We start from the raw sequence: 17248 nt of genomic DNA on the forward strand, positions 1-17248 counted from the left end.
TCACATTCATGCAAAAATATCCAGAATGTAGCTTTTCGTCTGATTCAAAACTGGTTTTACAGTTACCATAACCAAGCCCAAAATTATTAAACAATCCCACAGACACATTCGTTTTAAAGGTGGTTGCAAATTATGCTTGGTAGAGCAAAGAGCAGAGCTTTTGTACCTAAAATTAAATAAATATGTCTGCAACTTCATTCAAATAGTTTTAGATCATCGTGAATTATTTTTCACGTCTGTCTCCCTATCAACATAGACAGCTTTATAGCTTTAGAAACTTTAAAGGCCAATGTATTTAATTAGGCTGGGTTGCACCATCTTCCTTTAAATTTGACAAATGTCAAAAATTTGTCAAACTCTATACAAAAAACACCGGTTATCATTATAGTTTCGGTCAAAGTTAGGTGGTGCAACTCAGCCTTAGTTTTAAGCTACATGTAGGTAGTAGGTATTACAATAAGGCTGTCTGTTTCTGTTTTTTTTTTTCAGATGGGACTCGAAGTTCAAACTCGCTTTTTCTTGCTCAGGGGACCAAGTTAACCAATGAGCTCTATTTATTTATTTATTTATTTATTCCTATATAGGCATAGCTCTAATTTACACAATTAAAAACCTTATGAAATATCTAGTAGTGAGGTAGTACACCTAACCAACCCTCACTGTTTGAGTTTGATTGAGGGCCAAACAAAACTGACCATTGCAGCCGTAGGTAATAAAAGTAGAATTATGCCCGTTTTCCCCATCAATCCCTTATTTTTAAGTTACCCCTATGGTAAAACTTAACAGGCATTTTGTTTCCATAGGGGTGACTTAAAAATTAGGGATTGATGGTGAAAACGGGCATTAGTCAGGTAACTATATATTTTTTGCAAAGTACGAGTAGGTCACTTTCACTTAGCTTCAGGTGTGATAACAAACAAACTAATATCTACCTTTTGCATAATACGAAAGGTACTACAGTTGACACAGTGGAATCATGTTACAAGCGCCCGCTCTATTCTGTCAGCACCACGAGAAAGCTTCGTCTCGAACTCTCACAGGTGTTGGGCCGCTAAGAGAATGCGCCGGCGCAGTTCTTTGGAGGCGGACCACGGTGTAGCGCGTGCCATTGATTAGTAGTGAAGTGTTTTACCGGTGTGAACTGAAAAGCTGCAAGTAAGTACAGTTTACTTTCAGGTATTTTTGTATACTAATTGAATTTTAACGTTTATGGCAGAAAAATACCGTGACATTTCACAGAAAACCATTTTTGTATTTATGAATTGACAGTGGTGACTGAGTTTGTTGCGGCGCTTCATTTCAGCACTTGCCAAATCTCAAAGCTCGAATGAATATTTGGCTCATAAGGAGCCTATGCTCCTTATGAATGACGATTTGTTAGTAGCTACTCATTTAATTAGTCTACAGAAATAAAGATAATTTTGATTTTGATTTTTGACTCGCAAGAGTACGGAGGGGATTTTTATTTCTTTAACTGTTTGATAGTCCATTACTTAACTGAAAATGTAGAGTGCGTATTATTTAATGCAGGTCTGAAGAAAGGGGCCTACCTAGTACATACTAATAAATAATTTGAAACAACTTGACCTTTCATCTCGACGTAGTCATGAAGTTATCCGATTAGAAACTAACAAACCTAATCATATAGATAAATAGGTAAGGTGCTGTTGACTTTTTCAGCGTTTCGCTTATTGGTGATAAATGAGAATCGTCAGTTTATAAAATAGTTTCCGAGATTAGCCGTTAGTCGGTACATTTTCAGTAGGTACCTACTATCTACATTTAAGACAACTTCATCAGCGAAAGTGATGAGATTAGCCGGTACATTGTCAGTAACTATTTGTATTTATCACTACCAGCACCAGTGAAAGTGACCTTTAATTCACCATACTCTTTTTGTATAGGTTTTAAACACAATTAACAGGTGACTGAACCGCAAACCTGTTTACTACAACAAAGCTGTTTGGGTTTCCCCAAATTAACGAATGCAACATATTTTAAAACTCCGTCTTTTCAAAAGTCGCTTTCACCACTTATTTGACTTCGACGATCTGTCCGCCTACGTGATGCTATTAAATATTTAGCGACTCTATAACATAGTACAGTCAGCGTCATATAGTTTCTTCTTAATCGGGCACTCTTGTCAGAGTGGTCGTGGTTGCGCTGACGAGGTACCTACACGGTGGGGTGTTCGATGTCATCTCCGAGGGTAGCTCTCTTGGCGATGTGCTCCTGGTGATGAGGCGTCGCAAGTACACTGGACCATGGTGGACTCAGTAGCCTTTGTGATAGTGTCTATCCAGCGGGTTGGCGATCGATCGCGTGCTCTTTTACCTTCCACCTGGCCCTGAACTACCAACCAATCTCTCCATCGAGTTCTTCAGTATTCGTAATTGCACAGTAGACGATAGTCTGTCTCAGAGTTGGTGACAACCAAAGTAGCCACAAAGTTCACAACACGTCTTTGTTGGAAATTGAATAAGGGTGTTGACAACTTTTTGGCCACTTTGGGTGTTACGAACTATTTGACGCTGACTGTACAGTTAATAGCATATTATTATGATCGCGAATCGTTCTGGGTTCAATAATCGCATTTGAACCGGTTTTGAGACTTCAAAATAGATTTGTTTATCGTTTTAGATTAATAATTTGCCCGCGGCTTCGTTCGCGTTAAACTTTGAACCCCCATTTCATCCCCTTAAAGCTGAGGAGAGTTTAGAGGTAAACTTTGGAAAATCCTTACGTGACGGATGCCTACGTCTTATCTCAACTGCTTCGTATGCTATACTTAGCTATCTAGGAAGCCAACAAAAACCAAACTAACAAAAACTTATTTTTCTCTGTCAAAATGTCTGAAAATGTCACAACTTTATTTTCTTGCGTAGGTAATTAATAAGTAGGTACTTAGATAATTATATTTATCACATCTTAGTAGGTAAATAAATAAGTCTTCGAATTGTTTGAAAGACCTCTGTAGCCTCTAACCTAATACGTACACAATATTTAAAATCAACGGATCACACAACATTAATGTTTGAAGTATTAGATACCGTTTCAGTATTCGAGTAGTTATAGTTACGAGTAGGTAGGTAATTAAGGCTAAGTATAAATCAACAGTAAAAGTAAGGAAAGTTAAAAAGGAGGTACCTAAAGGAGTTATTGATACTTCACCGTATTATTACGAATCTCATATTATGTAACTGCCATATGAATGCATGCATCTGATGTAGCTACAGTTAGAAATCAGAATCAGTTGGAAATCTGCAGATAGATTGGTTCTCAAGAAAGCCACAGGCTTCAATTTCATCTCAACTTTCTTTTGAAATTGATATTACTCAAATGGCTATATCACGTTCTAGGAATTTCAAAGATTATGCTGCCACATCTGCTTAGAGGTTTCAAGCTGAACCCTTATAGATTCGATGCCACAATAGCCGAACGGTGAAGGGGTCGGAGTGGCCGACTCGAGATCCCAGGAACTCGGGTTCGAAACCCACCGCGCCGCTCGACTATTGTGGTGAGCCCACTCGTAACACAAGCTCATTTAGCTTAACACGAGGGGCTAACGGGACTATTAGTAATTTGGGCAATACAAATTGCTAATAATCTTAAAAAAAAAAGAGTTTTCAAGCGACTGGATCCGCTACATTTAAATAGTTTCACGCGCCCTACCAATTTTTGGTCGAGGGAAACACGAGGTGCGGGGAGTTTGATCCGAGCAATGCGAGCGTCATTATTGTAGTGTGCACTCATGGATTAAAAATCAAAATCAAAAATATTTTATTCAATTTAAACAACAAGTGACACTTATAATTTAGCGTGTACTACCTACCGATAACACTCAAACATTAGCGGAAGAATGGTGGGGCGCGTCTTCGTGGATGACACGATCTATAACTGGGACCGCGGTCCCAGTAGCCTGATTAATAGCTCAGCTATTTTGTTGGGGTCTTCTCCAATGTCCAGCAGTGGGCCAATGACAATGAAACATGGACACATTTCTTAGATAAGGTGCTTCAAACCGACTATACCTACTCAAGTTCTACTTTTAAGTAGTATGAGGGTTGAAATTATTAAGAAAAGCAAAAGAAAAGTCTTTCTGACCTACTATCAATTATTAAAGTAGCGATTTGCCTACTTATGTAGAGTTCGGTACCGTTATCCCAGAACCTCCGTTCCACTATCTAATGCCCATTATTTCCAAAAAAACACGAATTATCATGCGAATGAGCAGTTATGAAGATACAAGCGCGAGAGCATAGCAAGTCAAACCACGAACAACAAAAAATACACTGTGATTTGAACCAAAACTGTAATTATGGTGGTAATAAAAATATTGCGGCCAAAGACCGAATTGGTGCAAACTAGCTTGTTATTGCCACTAAAGAAAACTGTTAACAGTAAATTCGATATTTTAATCGTTCAATGTTTTGAGTTTTCGATAAATCGTATTCGATGTTTTTCGATCAATTAATTGTTATTCGATATGGTGAAGGTAACCCGTCCTATCTACCTTCAAAATTCCTAAGGCATACACTGTGTAAGCACGTGTAAGTGTGCATAAACTATATTTTTTTACTAGCTTTCCGCCCGCGGATTCGCCCGCGTGGAATTTTGTCTGTCACAGAAAAACAATTTCGCGCGCGTATTTGCTCACCGTTTAGACCTACCCTGGACTACGACAAACATTTTAAAACCAAAATCAGCTCAATCGGCCCAGCCGTTCTCGAGTTTTAATTAGACTAACGAACATCAATTAATTTTTATTTATATAGATTTATAGGTATTTGTGAAAACTATAATTCTATGATGTACCTAACTTATTTTCTATACGTAAGGGAGAGTCCCCTAATTTGGACCAGTTTTTTTCAATCCCATTTTACACATAGTTTTCTTTTGCTTTTGCTAATGTCCATGGTATATAATAAAGGATACATTATTCAACTTACTATTTCATAAGTATTAATTAACATGATTGTTGTAAATTTAGCACAAATCAACAAAATACGAGTTCAGAGCTTCGGTCCAATTTAGCCAACCGGTTCGATAATTTGTACCACAAGGTTACTAAATTGGATTTCAATAAATTTCAAGTCTATAAAAAAACTATGGCAAAATATTATACGATACATTCTTAACAAATTAGGATACGAAAAGGAACAGTAGTTAATAACATAGACAATTGATATTGTTTTACACGTTATCACGATTTTCAGTACAAGTTTTGTAATTCCAATTATCGTAACGCACACTTGTACCTAATCTACTTTGCCAGTCTTTTGCTTTCATTTATTGTTAGTCAAACATAACTACGTTATTATAACTTCAAAATATTATTTACTAAAAAAAATTCAAAATCCTTTGGTAAAGTTCCATACAACTTGATGAGGTACAATTTAGCCGACTAGGTGATAGTGCTTTTAAAAAATCGGTAAAAAATATAGCTTATAAATACCGAAAAATGTTTCAAATAATTGTAATCCACAATAATTTACGCTTCTAAATAACATATTAGAAACACCCTGTGATTAAATTTAACAAAATTACAAACTAAACATGTATTGTCAAAAGTTACTTGAAAACAATAAAAAAATACTTTTCAAAATAAAACACACGTGTTTGTTGTCACGGCAAAAACCACATGGCCGATATTAATTGATTTTAGTTGTGTATCGCTGAGTGTTGCAATTACAGACATTCAATAAATACTTTACGAAATATGAGGGTGGTACAATTTACCCGGCGGTACAATATACCGAACTCTCCCCTACATGCTGTCAATATTTGAAAAATCCAGTATGACGTACCTACCAAAGTAGCAAAGAGGCTTTAAATAAAACACCACGAACTAACGCGTCATAATAACCGCATTATACGAGTAGGTACCTACATACGAATAAGAAGTTAAGGAAACAATTTATTTAACAACAAGTTAAGATGCCCTTTGACTTAACCAGTGGTTTAACTGACTCAGTAATCAAGCACATCTTGTCGTGGGCGGTCGTTGAATACTAATTCGATACGTCATAAGGAAATACCTTTGTAACAAGAAAACAACATAATTGTGAGTTGTATTATCATAAGTACTTTTGTAAGAAACATAGAGAATAGGTAAATGGATAGGTTTTCTAAAACTTTATTATCACAATCCAAAATATGCATCGTAGTTGAAAATCTGAGGAAATTTAATATCATGATTGTTATGGAATTTAACCCCGGTTGTTCTGCTTTGTCTTGAAGTGGTGTAAAAAAGTTTATCTTGTCTGTTTTACAAATCAATCATCATACAACATCATCGTCATTTGTTTAGATCATCTTAATAAGATGAAGTAGTTAAACATTCCATGCCATGCTTTTCACGTCAAAAAAGGCTGGTTACATTGTAAAGGAAACACAAAAGTAAAACGTTGGACGGCATTAGTTTTGGGCAATCTTATCGCTATCAAGCGATTTCTTTCAGGTTTCAGACAACCCGATAAAGACAACAACAACTATTTTCAACCGACTTCAAAAAAAAAGGAGGAGGTTCTCAATTCGACCCGTATGTTTTTTCCAAGAAAGCACTAAGCTACCCAATTGCCTATGCACGACATTTCCTTGTGTTTCCTTGGTTCATGAATCAAATGAAAATATTTATTTGTAAGTAGGATAGGCCCTTTCAACAGGGCACTCATACCTACCACCACTTATGGACATGGGACAACATAATATAATAGGCTGGTGCTGAAAAGACTAATATCTTTACTCATTGTCATTTGTGATACCCATGACCGATCGGTCACACAGGTCGTGAACATCTGTCTGGGTCAGCTATTCACCGCGACTTTTACCTTACGTAAGAATGCCGGCGATTCTCCAACATTCGAAAGCCGGTTTAAGACACATCAATATTTGAATTGCAATCTCAAGTAAGCCAAAGAAAAGATACAAGTGAGAGAACTTTCCAGTTACTAAACTTAAACCTTTGTTTGTCACCTGTCATCCGCTTTATAGAGGGAAGTCGATTCTTAACTTCAAACTCCACCTAAGTATCTGATTACTTTCGTTGCGGTTCCAATGACAGTTTAACTTTCCCCCGGAACAAACTTGACCTTCCTTGGTTGGGTTTTTTTGGCGGTCAAGCTGTAGATCCTGGCTACACAAGAGATGCAGCGATGGGAACGAGATGTGGGAGTTTTCCCTATCCTCTTTAACCCTTTATGATCTTCTTAAACTTCATTGCATTGATCTAATAAATGAAGGTTAAATTACAATAGGTAGCCTAGTGTGGTAGTGTGTTTAGGACAATAACGTATGTATAACAATAGAAACAAAACATTGAACTTAAACCTCAACAAAAACAATAAGTACAAACTTACTTAGGTAATTAAACAGGTAGGTACCTAAATGAGCTGTCATTCAATGAAGATCATGGCAATTAGCATTAAATACGTGTTATAGCACCTTAACATCAACATTGTAAGGCACTTATTTGTTATCATCATAAAACTAGCTTTTTTATCAACAACAAAGAAGCTCTTGGCATGCATCTCACCTGATGAAAAATATCATCATTTTTCAAGCCGAAGGTGGAAGCGAGCTTCATTCGGAATCCTCAACCACAGAGGAACTGGCTAACCTCCAACTGCTGGAACACAATAATGCTATTAACATTGATGTTATGGCGAGAGTTAGGTGAGATGGTTGTAGCTAGGGGGACTAACAAGCGTTTAAACCGCCTCTGTAGTCTAGTGGTAAGACCCAGAGGTCCCAGGTTCGATTCCCAATGGGAGCAAATTTTTCTGATCAGTTTGGTTGATGGTATAGGGCTTGTTTTGATTTATACTTACACAAAATACAATCAATTTTAAAGTCACTTTATATCGATTATGTGTAGATATTCTTTATTAACCTGCTGGAGACGTAGTTAGAATGACAACGACACAGTGTGTCCCACATATTGTTATGTTGTAATCGATTGTTTAGAATGCTGTGCGCGATTTCTTTGGCGTAAGCATTATGTTAGTAGCTACTCACATGTGATAGAAACTAGGCGTGTACTTTAGTTGACTTATTAGTGGAGATAAAGTTTAATTTGGCTAATTGAGGTAAGTGCTACATAGTTTAAAACTTGTTTTCTTTTGAACTCAGTTATAAATATTTTATAATATAAATATTTTATTGTCAACTTTAGGTAACTAAATAAATTTAAATATTCAAATGAATGCATATGAATGAAACGTGATTGTAACTTAGGTATAATTTTCCTAATAAACTGGAAGAAATATTACCTATTGAATGGAAGAAATAATATCTAAGCCTATTGATTCAAGTTCTTGGCTAAGTTTGATAAGTTCTTACCTAATTTACGAGGCTGTTCGTAAAAATGAATGAGAAACTGAATCTTAAATTATTCGATCAGACTATTGTTAAAATAAATTAGGAATATTAATTTTTTAACCGACTTCAAAAAGGAGGTTCTCAATTCGGTTGTTTTTTTTTCTTTTTCATTTAAAAAAATTGCAAATTAATCGTCAGTCAAGACTGAAAAGCAAGGTGTGGATTGCCAATCTTAAAAAAATATTTACCTCTCACGCTACGCAATTTCTCCGCACCCCGTGGGTAAATAGAATTCTGCAACTACCCACCAATGTCAAATGGTCATAATGTAGTTATATTGATGATGATTTATCTTGTATACCAAATACTTAACCTACGTACGCAATTCAATACATTCCCTAATATTTTACAAGTTAAGTAGGGTAAACCGTATAGCTATTGCCCACTTAAAGATTTCAAACTCATTGAGATGAAAAATTAAAGAAAGTATTTTAATTATCGACCATTTATGACTTTTTTCTTATAACTCAATCAACTGTTAAACAGAATATTAACAGTTTTTAGTTAAAACTTACGTAACTTAGAAAATATTGAAATAAATTTAAAATCCTCCAAAAAGTACAGTCATTGCCCATTACTTACACTAATTGCCCACATCAAAGCACAGTAATTGCCCAGTATCTTAAAACAAAATAATCAATTTTAAAATGACAAAATAGGCTTTAAATAAATAAAACAAAACATTAAACTTAAATTCTAGTAGTACAGTCTTCAAAATTTCAAAATAAATTGCGTTTGGCCTTATTATCAAATATTTCTTGAGCTGATGTTGATGAGTCAGAATCGGTAGAGACAGAATCATCTACTTCAAAACATAGATGACGCAAAAATTTGAATTTTATATGTATTTATTTTTTTATCTTCTTTGATATCAGTTCAAGTGGTTGCTCAGAATGTTCAATTAGCTGTTGGTTATTCTTCCCTAAAGTTGTATCTATTTCCTTACAATTAACATTTTCACTAGTAGATTTAACGTAGGATTTTCATTTTTTGTATTTGCGTTTGAATTTTTATCAATTTTTTCAAGCCAAACCATATTTTTCAGCAATTTATCTTGTAGATAAATTGTTGGATACATCTTGTACAGCTTCGATCGCTTTTTGCAAATTTTCTATGCTATATTGAACTTTTGGAGTCTTTGGCATACTGAAAATGAAACATTAAAAGCCATTTCAATATTTATGCCTGTAAATTGCAAAACAAGTCTAGCAATGAGCAACTTAAACACTGCTACTGCATGGTGGCAACACTCTAATAATAATTGCCCTGGGCAATAACTATACATTAACATATGGCAATAACTAAAAATGACGGTGGGCAATAACTAAAAATATACAGATTTACGTGCAGTGATTACCCACCGTTAAAATGACCGTTAGAAACCAAATTTTATCAGTTATTTTCATTGATAATGGAGAAAACACTTATAATTTCATCATGACTATACACCATTAGTTGAATATTAAATAACTTGCAAAAAAATTTAACCTCTAAGAAAGTAATTCCTTAGTAAAATTGTTAAAGTCTTTACCTATTTGAGTAACATTTTCACCCGTCTTGACAAAATCCGCCATAACTGTTTTTTTTTTAGTGTTTCCTATTGTAAATTTTAAATCTACTGTACATTGATCTCGGAGCCATCTACTTAGTAAATTGAAATCTAACTAGAGTGATTCAAAGTCAGCACCTGACAATATTATTCTTAAAGCGGGCAATCACTACCAGTGGGCAATCACTCTCTGGTTTACCCTATTTATGTTTTTGGATAAGGTTACCTAAACATGCTCGGTAAGTGGACGGATCATTATTATAATCTGATGACAATTTCTAATTAGTTTCGCGTTATGGTAGATAAGATCAGTGGGTTTCTAAAAGAAAACCACATCTGGGTAGCTACTTCCATAATGCGGTGGATAGATGTTAGTGGCTTTACGTGATTAACAAGATTACTTAGTTTTAATTTAATTACGCCAAAATGATGATTTAAAGTGTGGTAAATTAAGTAAATCATCACATGAAAGTAAATCGATTCATCAAAATCTTAATTTCGGAAACCAGGCGTTAGTTTTAGTTGGTTAATGTTACAGGGACCAAATTGTTACTGCTACATTAAGTTTGATTAGGTACTAAGCTAAGTAATTATGACGCGTAACTACCTACTTACTCGTTACTTTAAATAATCCTGTGTTCATCAGAGATAATATAGAATTCTAATGGTGAAAGAATGTTTCAAGTCGGTCCAGGTAGTTGTTTTGGAGCCTATTCAACACAAACAATCAAAACTTTTATCTTTATAACACCTACTCGTATGTAGAAAACGTATTGCTTAATCCGCGACTGTCATTACTACGATTAAGTAAGTGTGGCAGGCAAAGGCCTTAAAAAAACTAATTATTAAACTTGTGAATCAGTAATCTTATTAAGGTATTTTCTCTATCTTTACAGACATGATCGTCGCCGAATCGTGGGGAGCGCACTACCTTCTCTGGATCTTCCCGTTCCTCATCATCATCGGTCTACTAGCCATCCTCGGCTTCATCGGGTTCCTATTCGCCATTCGCCTCTACGCACAATACACTTGCGGCATGTTCAGGGATAAAACCAACATGGACGGGAAGACTGTGATAGTGACAGGGTGCACCAGCGGGATTGGGAAGGAGACTGCCAAAGATCTGGCGAAGAGAGGCGCTAAGGTCATCATGGCTTGCAGGAGTGTGGAGGCCGCTGAGAAACTTAGAGGTAATTTCTCAATTTTTTTGTGTAGGTGATCAGGGAAGGGAAGGAGCTAAAATGAGGTTATTTACGCCCGTTTTCACCATCAATCCCTAATTTTTAAGTGACCCCTATGAAAGCAAAGTAGACGGTATGTGTTACCATAGGGGTCACTTAAAAATTAGGGATTGATGGTGGCATTAATCTGGAAAAGTTCTTAATATTGAGTTGGATTCTACAAACTTTCCTATTCAGAGGAAATAGCACCGATAGATTAAAATTTGCCAAACACTATACCTACCTAAGAAAATGTAGACCTCCTAAGTTCAGGAAGCTTCAAACGACGTTAAAGATGTCCCTTAAAGTTACAATCGATATCGACAGCAGCCAAAACAAACGATTAATTTTCGTAATCCCTTTTACAGATGACATCATCGAGTCCACGAAGAACCCCAAAGTCATCGTGAAGAAGCTGGACCTCAGCTCCTTTTCATCCATCAGACAATTCGCGGAGGACATCAAGAAAACAGAAGACAAACTGGACGTACTCATCCACAACGCTGGATACGCAGGATCTTTCAGCAAAAAGAAGTCTGTCGACGACATCGAATTGACCATGGCCACAAACCACTATGGACCATTCCTTCTGACCCATTTGCTTATTGATCTACTGAAGAAAAGCACGCCTTCAAGAGTAGTCGTAGTTGCATCGTCTTTGTATCGGCTAGCGACCGTCGACTTGGAAAACCCTAACCCAGTAGATAAATTCCCAGCATATTTGTACTATGCATCAAAGGAAGCCAACATTCTCTTCACAAAGGAGTTGGCTCGCCGCCTTGAAGGCACAGGCGTGACCGCCAACTGCTTACACCCTGGTCTGATTGATACTGGCATTTGGAGGAACGTACCTTTCCCATTGAGTTGGGGCCTGCTACTCATCGTCAAAGGTTTTTTCAAGACCCCCAGACAGGGTTGCCAGACTACCGTCATGTTAGCCGTCGACGAGAAGTTGGAGAAAGTCACTGGAAAGTACTTCTCCGACTGTGGTGAAAGCACTGTATCTTCAGCAGCCAGTGACCCCGGCAGAGCTAAGAAATTGTGGGAGATCTCCGAAACTATTGTCAAGCTGGAAGATAGTGATCCTAAGATATAAGGGGATTTCGTAGACTGATTGTATAGCTCTTGATATTGTGTAGCCAGCTCTTCCGTTGTTTACATAAAATTAGTAAGTTATTATATCAAGAGACTCTTAATTTACATTAGTATGACATTGATTGACATGACAATAATGAATAAGTTGGAAAAACAACTCACAAAAACTTTCTGCTTCCATATTTTTTCAGATTTTCTATTCTATTCACCTATTTCCTTATTTCTTACAGGTATTAGCTCAATAGATTTAAGTATTTTTTAATTTATTAATGCATTTGAATTTTTTATATTTTAATAAACTATTTTAACTGAATTTGTTTTTAATTTTGAAATATTAATAAAACTGAATTTCACAACTGAATTTTTTATTGAATAAGCATTATTTACAGCACAAAAATAACAATTTACTATACAAATACTTTTCTTTAACAACAAGAAATAACATAATGATGTTAATATGAGTTATGAAAATAATTTATCGATGATAATGAAAAATGTTTAAAAATATATATTTGGATACATTAGGCACTTAACATGAGTTAGTTGAATACATGAATTAGGTAGTAAAAATATTAGTATTTCTTGGTACATAATTATTTTTAGAAACAGTACAGTGCATTAAATTATGCATTTTATTGTTAATAATAATAGTTCAAAAATATGCATGCTGCAACATCTAATTATACATATAGGTAGTAACTGCAGCAACTATCATTGCTTAAAATAGTAATAAGTAGTGTGTAATAGTAATTCAATGATGATGTTAATCTATCAAATCAAATTGATCTAAGAAAGTGTTATCAACGCCCAGCGCTGTTCCAAGACTTTGACGCGGTTTTCTTTTCTCCCTCTCTTCTAATTCCATACAAAACTGGTCTAAATAGTCCGTTGACTTGATGGACAGAGCACTGCAACTTGGACTTAAGAGATCAGGCAATAGAATCTTGTTTACAGTGAATACATCAACGTTGACCGAGTTCATATTCTCCTTCTCTTCAACAATAGTCTTAAACTCTCCAGCCTCATCATTGCTCTCAGATGGCAGCACATTCGCGCGAACTTTCTTAAACCTATTGATGATTTTTTCCAACGAACTCGTTTTCCTTATAAGCTGGCTGGTATTCTTAGGTGTTTCAGTCTTTAATTCCTCCACTTTAGTCTCAAAATTCTTCTTAGGCTCTTTTAATACTGGCTCTATATCAGATAAATCTGCCTCAATAACTTTATTGAAATCTATCACCTTTTCTGCAGATGGATCTTTAGTTTTTGATTCAATATCTGGTGTGATGCATATGACAGGTAAACTGGTAGCGTCCATTAGTTTCCTGGAGTTCTCCAAATGTGGAATTCCTTCAGGGGTGCCAAACATGTCATCTTTCTCTAACACTGCAATGCCAGATACTTCAAGAAGCGAAGGACAATCTTCAGGCATAATCGACAGCTTCCTTTTACCTGATTTAGTGAAGGACCTCTTTTCTCTGTTCTCAAAAAGATTTGGGGATGAGTAGCTTCGGAATAATCCATTGCTCTCGTTCGATGTACTGGATTCATTGAACAAACCACCCTTTTTGACGTTCAAACTTGGCCTCTCCATCTTTTGTTTCATTTTCTTCGAGCTGCTAGACTTTTTGGTGGATAAGAGCCTCATTATTTGTTGCTTTGTGAACCCTGAACATTCAGCTATTGTTTCATTGCCACGTGGGTTTACTTGTGATATGACTGACAGATTGTGGAAGTTTTGGCTGACATTAGGGCAATAGGAACTGACACGGCAAGAGAGATTCTTCAGGAAGTCGTCACGAGGCCCTGGTTGGAATGGCGTCGCGAACATCGATTTGGGTTGGTTTGTTTGGTAGTTTGATTTTGTTGAGTAACTAAACGAATTATGCTTTCTACGTAAATTGAACTGGTGTTTGGACATACTGATCGGTGTGAAGGTGTTGAAGTGAAGGCTTGGATGCTCTCTTGTAGCTTTCAGGTCGGAGAGGTCTGGCAGTGGTGGTATTTCATACTCCTTGATTGATATTGATGACTGATCTAACAGCGTCGGCGATGGCTGAAAGGAGAGAGAGAAAATATTAATTTATCATACATTAAATTAAAAGAGGAATTATATGTAAAGATTTTACTGTATAAATAACTACTTTCCATGAGCCTACAATATGGCATAATGCTGCACATACAAAAATAACAGTGAGTTAGTAAATCTATCACTGTACCAAAAAAGTAATGAGGATCATTTCGATTTTTAGCTGTGAATGCAGATTTATAGGGCTAAGAAATCCTTAATACACAGTGCAAAAATTTTTGTTCTACGACAAAAATTGACGAAGTTATGGCCAAATTACTAAAAAAGTTCACTGACCGCCCGGCGCGGGGACGATGACGTCATTATATCCGATCCGAACGCTGCCGGCGTACTGCGTGGATAGAAAATATTTTTTTCTAGCCAAATTATCAGTTTTAGAGAAAAACTTGTAATGACATTTATTCATCAGAATAAAGTAAGCTATCTATAGGTAATTTTAAAAAATGGAAATTGTGAAAAATAACGCAAAAAATCAATACGCTCATACGATTCAATGGCACGCAGAGACGCGTTTGGGGTCTCCGCGGTGGTATATTTGACGATTTATTCAAATAAAGTGTACATAAGTGTTGTTAGAGTCATATCTTCTTCCAAGTAAAATATAAAAATGTATAACCCCCCCCCCAGGCCAGAAACTGGGTATTAGCATCATATTAAGTATTATTATGTTCAATACAAACAATCATTAAGTTACACTCACCCCAACCGCGTCTCCGCATTGCATCGAATCCTATGAAAATGTGGTTTTTGGACATAGCAATACTTATTTTTCACAATTTTTATTTTTAAAAATTACTGGTCGATAGGTTACTTTATTTTGAAGAATAAATGTTATTAAAAGTTTTTTTCTAAAACTGATAGTTTAGCCGGAAAAAAATATTTTCCATCCCATTAGTACGCCGGCTGCGCTCGATTCGGATATAATGACGTCACGCGGCCTTGCGTACGTTGACTTTTAGCGGCAAAAACGGCCTATGTTTATTACTTAATATCTTCGTAAGTAATGGTCCGATTTGGATAATTCAAAAAGATATATCTTTCTTATGTCTTAAAGATTAACGTAGATACTAGTTTTATTGAATTTTCTACAACAGTACTGATCCTCATTGTGAACAAGAAAGAGAGATTTCGCCAAACAAAACATAAATACTTATTTTTTACTTGATAAAGGTACACCAACAGCAAAACAAACATCCACAGTATAGGGTTTCAGGATAGAAAAATACTACACTATTTTACAGACAGTCAATTTTTCCCAAATTAAAGTAAATAAAAGGGCTCAAAAGATAAGGAGACATGTAAAGTGCCCGATAAGGGCTACCTATTTTTTATTTACTATATTTTGGCGTTCATAAGTGCCACCAGTGGTTTTAATAAAATATTTTTGATTTTAAATATTTTACAGGTTTGTGCTTCAATAATAATCAAGTTGTGAAATATCAAAGAAAATATCTTACCTCTAGTCTAGCTTCTGCATTCAACACTCGGTTATTGAGTATCCTCATCGCTGACACAACTTCAGTAAAATCTCTGCGTCCACTCTCCAAATATTTGTTAAACTTGAAAATATCATCATCAATTTCCGTATCCTTGAGTATGTAGCATATCGATATTAAAAAGCTTCGAACCAGATTAGGAAAGTAGAGCTTCTCATCTCGCACAATGTTCATTAAAATATACTTTTGCTGACTATTCACTTGACTCTGCAATTCTTTTGTGTCGATTTCATCCGTTTTGTGGTTATACTCTACCATAAAAGAGCTGCAGTCAGCCTCCCCCGTACATCTAGCTATTAACGCCTCTGTACTATCACGAGTCTCCGTACATATTTTTAGGAACGGACACACTTTCTCTGTCCACTTGCACTCCAGTTCTTTCATTTGGTCATCAACATACAATAACCAGTCATTGAAAATAGGAGCTGGTAAGTTCACGTTTTTAATTTTCAGCAACTCATTTTTGGTATTATCATCAAAATCTCTTTGGCTGATGTAACCATCAACTAAGTTGTCGATATATTCCTGTGCTTTCGTTTCAGATAATACCTTTTCCATTGAAGTGATTCTCTCACGGAATATAGCAGCCATTTTCTCCATAGCTTCTCTTTTGCGCAAGTAATTGGAGAATTTACTTTTCATGTAGTGTGTTTCCTTCTCAACAACTTCAAGAAATTCTTCAGAACTGTTCTTATACCTGTTTGTCATAGTGCTGTACAAATCTTTCTGCTTATTATTCATTTTAGACACAAGCAATCGCTGTACCGCAAGCTGGGACAGCTGGAAAATCAGCATGGTGACCTTGTAGCAACCTGGATTCACCAGATACGACGACATAACCGGAGCCACCAGTCCTTTGGAGCTGTAATCGTTTATAAACGCAGACAACTGCCCCCTATACGTTCTCTCAGTCTTCGTATCATATAAAGGCCACGAAAACTTGTCGCAAACCTGCGGATCTATGATTGACACCAAGTAATAAGATAAATGGTTAAACACGTTCTGTGTGGGCTTTTCGAGCGCATTCTCTTTGAAAACCTGCCTTGATAAGTCGGAAGGCATCGGCTGCAGCTTGCTGAGGATCCCCACATTTGAAAAAGTCTCCCTTTTCAGATTCACTACAAGATCTCTCTGCATCGTCACTGATGCCATGATTATAGATTTTTACCTACACGGGAGACATTGGTCAGCTACAGAATGGCAGAGTCGGCACTAATTACGAAGGGAGTGACTAATTTAACTGCAGGAACTCGGAAAATTGTTGAAAGATAATCAAATAAATATCAACAACAAATCGATACCGGAACCGCGTCACAGTCACTTCAAAAATTAAATGTCAAAATTTCCGTTACTGCGACCCTCATCTGTGACTGCGACTGTGCAAAACATTTTGTTCCGTTTCGTTTAGAAACAATAAAAC

At 36.1% G+C, this 17248-nt stretch overlaps 2 protein-coding genes across 4 annotated transcripts; one reads left to right on the forward strand and one right to left on the reverse strand.

The window, feature by feature from the left end:
* Positions 1-1052: 1052 nt before the first annotated feature.
* On the forward strand, positions 1053-12503 carry LOC114356557 (retinol dehydrogenase 14). Of its 3 annotated transcripts, none has more exons than XM_028309765.1 (3): positions 1053-1155; positions 10825-11118; positions 11517-12502. In XM_028309765.1, exons 2-3 carry the CDS (start codon positions 10827-10829, stop codon positions 12242-12244), a joined length of 1020 nt encoding a protein of 339 aa, XP_028165566.1. In that variant the 5' UTR covers positions 1053-1155; positions 10825-10826; the 3' UTR covers positions 12245-12502. The 3 variants fall into 3 exon arrangements, with proteins under 3 accessions (XP_028165566.1, XP_028165567.1, XP_028165568.1); XM_028309766.1 differs by lacking the exon at positions 1053-1155 and adding an exon at positions 5908-6064 and having other exon boundaries at positions 11517-12503; XM_028309767.1 differs by lacking the exon at positions 1053-1155 and adding an exon at positions 7991-8087 and having other exon boundaries at positions 11517-12503.
* A 133-nt stretch (positions 12504-12636) lies between these two features.
* Positions 12637-17169, reverse strand: LOC114356556 (uncharacterized). The gene is made up of 2 exons (XM_028309764.1): positions 15790-17169; positions 12637-14299 (listed from the first exon to the last, which is right to left on the reverse strand). The coding sequence occupies exons 1-2, from the start codon at positions 16978-16980 to the stop codon at positions 13007-13009; spliced, it is 2484 nt and encodes an 827-aa protein (XP_028165565.1). The 5' UTR covers positions 16981-17169; the 3' UTR covers positions 12637-13006.
* Positions 17170-17248: the final 79 nt, after the last annotated feature.

This window comes from Ostrinia furnacalis, unplaced genomic scaffold, assembly GCF_004193835.3.
Source record: "Ostrinia furnacalis isolate ACB-3 unplaced genomic scaffold, ASM419383v2 OfSCF2829, whole genome shotgun sequence".
In the NCBI taxonomy this organism is placed as follows: Eukaryota; Metazoa; Arthropoda; class Insecta; order Lepidoptera; family Crambidae; genus Ostrinia; species Ostrinia furnacalis.

Bases quoted from the DNA above. Each gene is read 5' to 3' on its own strand.
- LOC114356557 (XM_028309765.1), top strand. From the start codon at position 10,827: ATGATCGTCGCCGAATCGTGGGGAGCGCACTACCTTCTCTGGATCTTC. The intron at 11,119-11,516 runs GTAATTTCTCAA...TCCCTTTTACAG, and splicing joins GGCCGCTGAGAAACTTAGAG to ATGACATCATCGAGTCCACG.
- LOC114356556 (XM_028309764.1), bottom strand. From the start codon at position 16,980: ATGGCATCAGTGACGATGCAGAGAGATCTTGTAGTGAATCTGAAAAGG. The intron at 14,300-15,789 runs GTAAGATATTTT...CTCTCCTTTCAG, and splicing joins ATGCAGAAGCTAGACTAGAG to CCATCGCCGACGCTGTTAGA.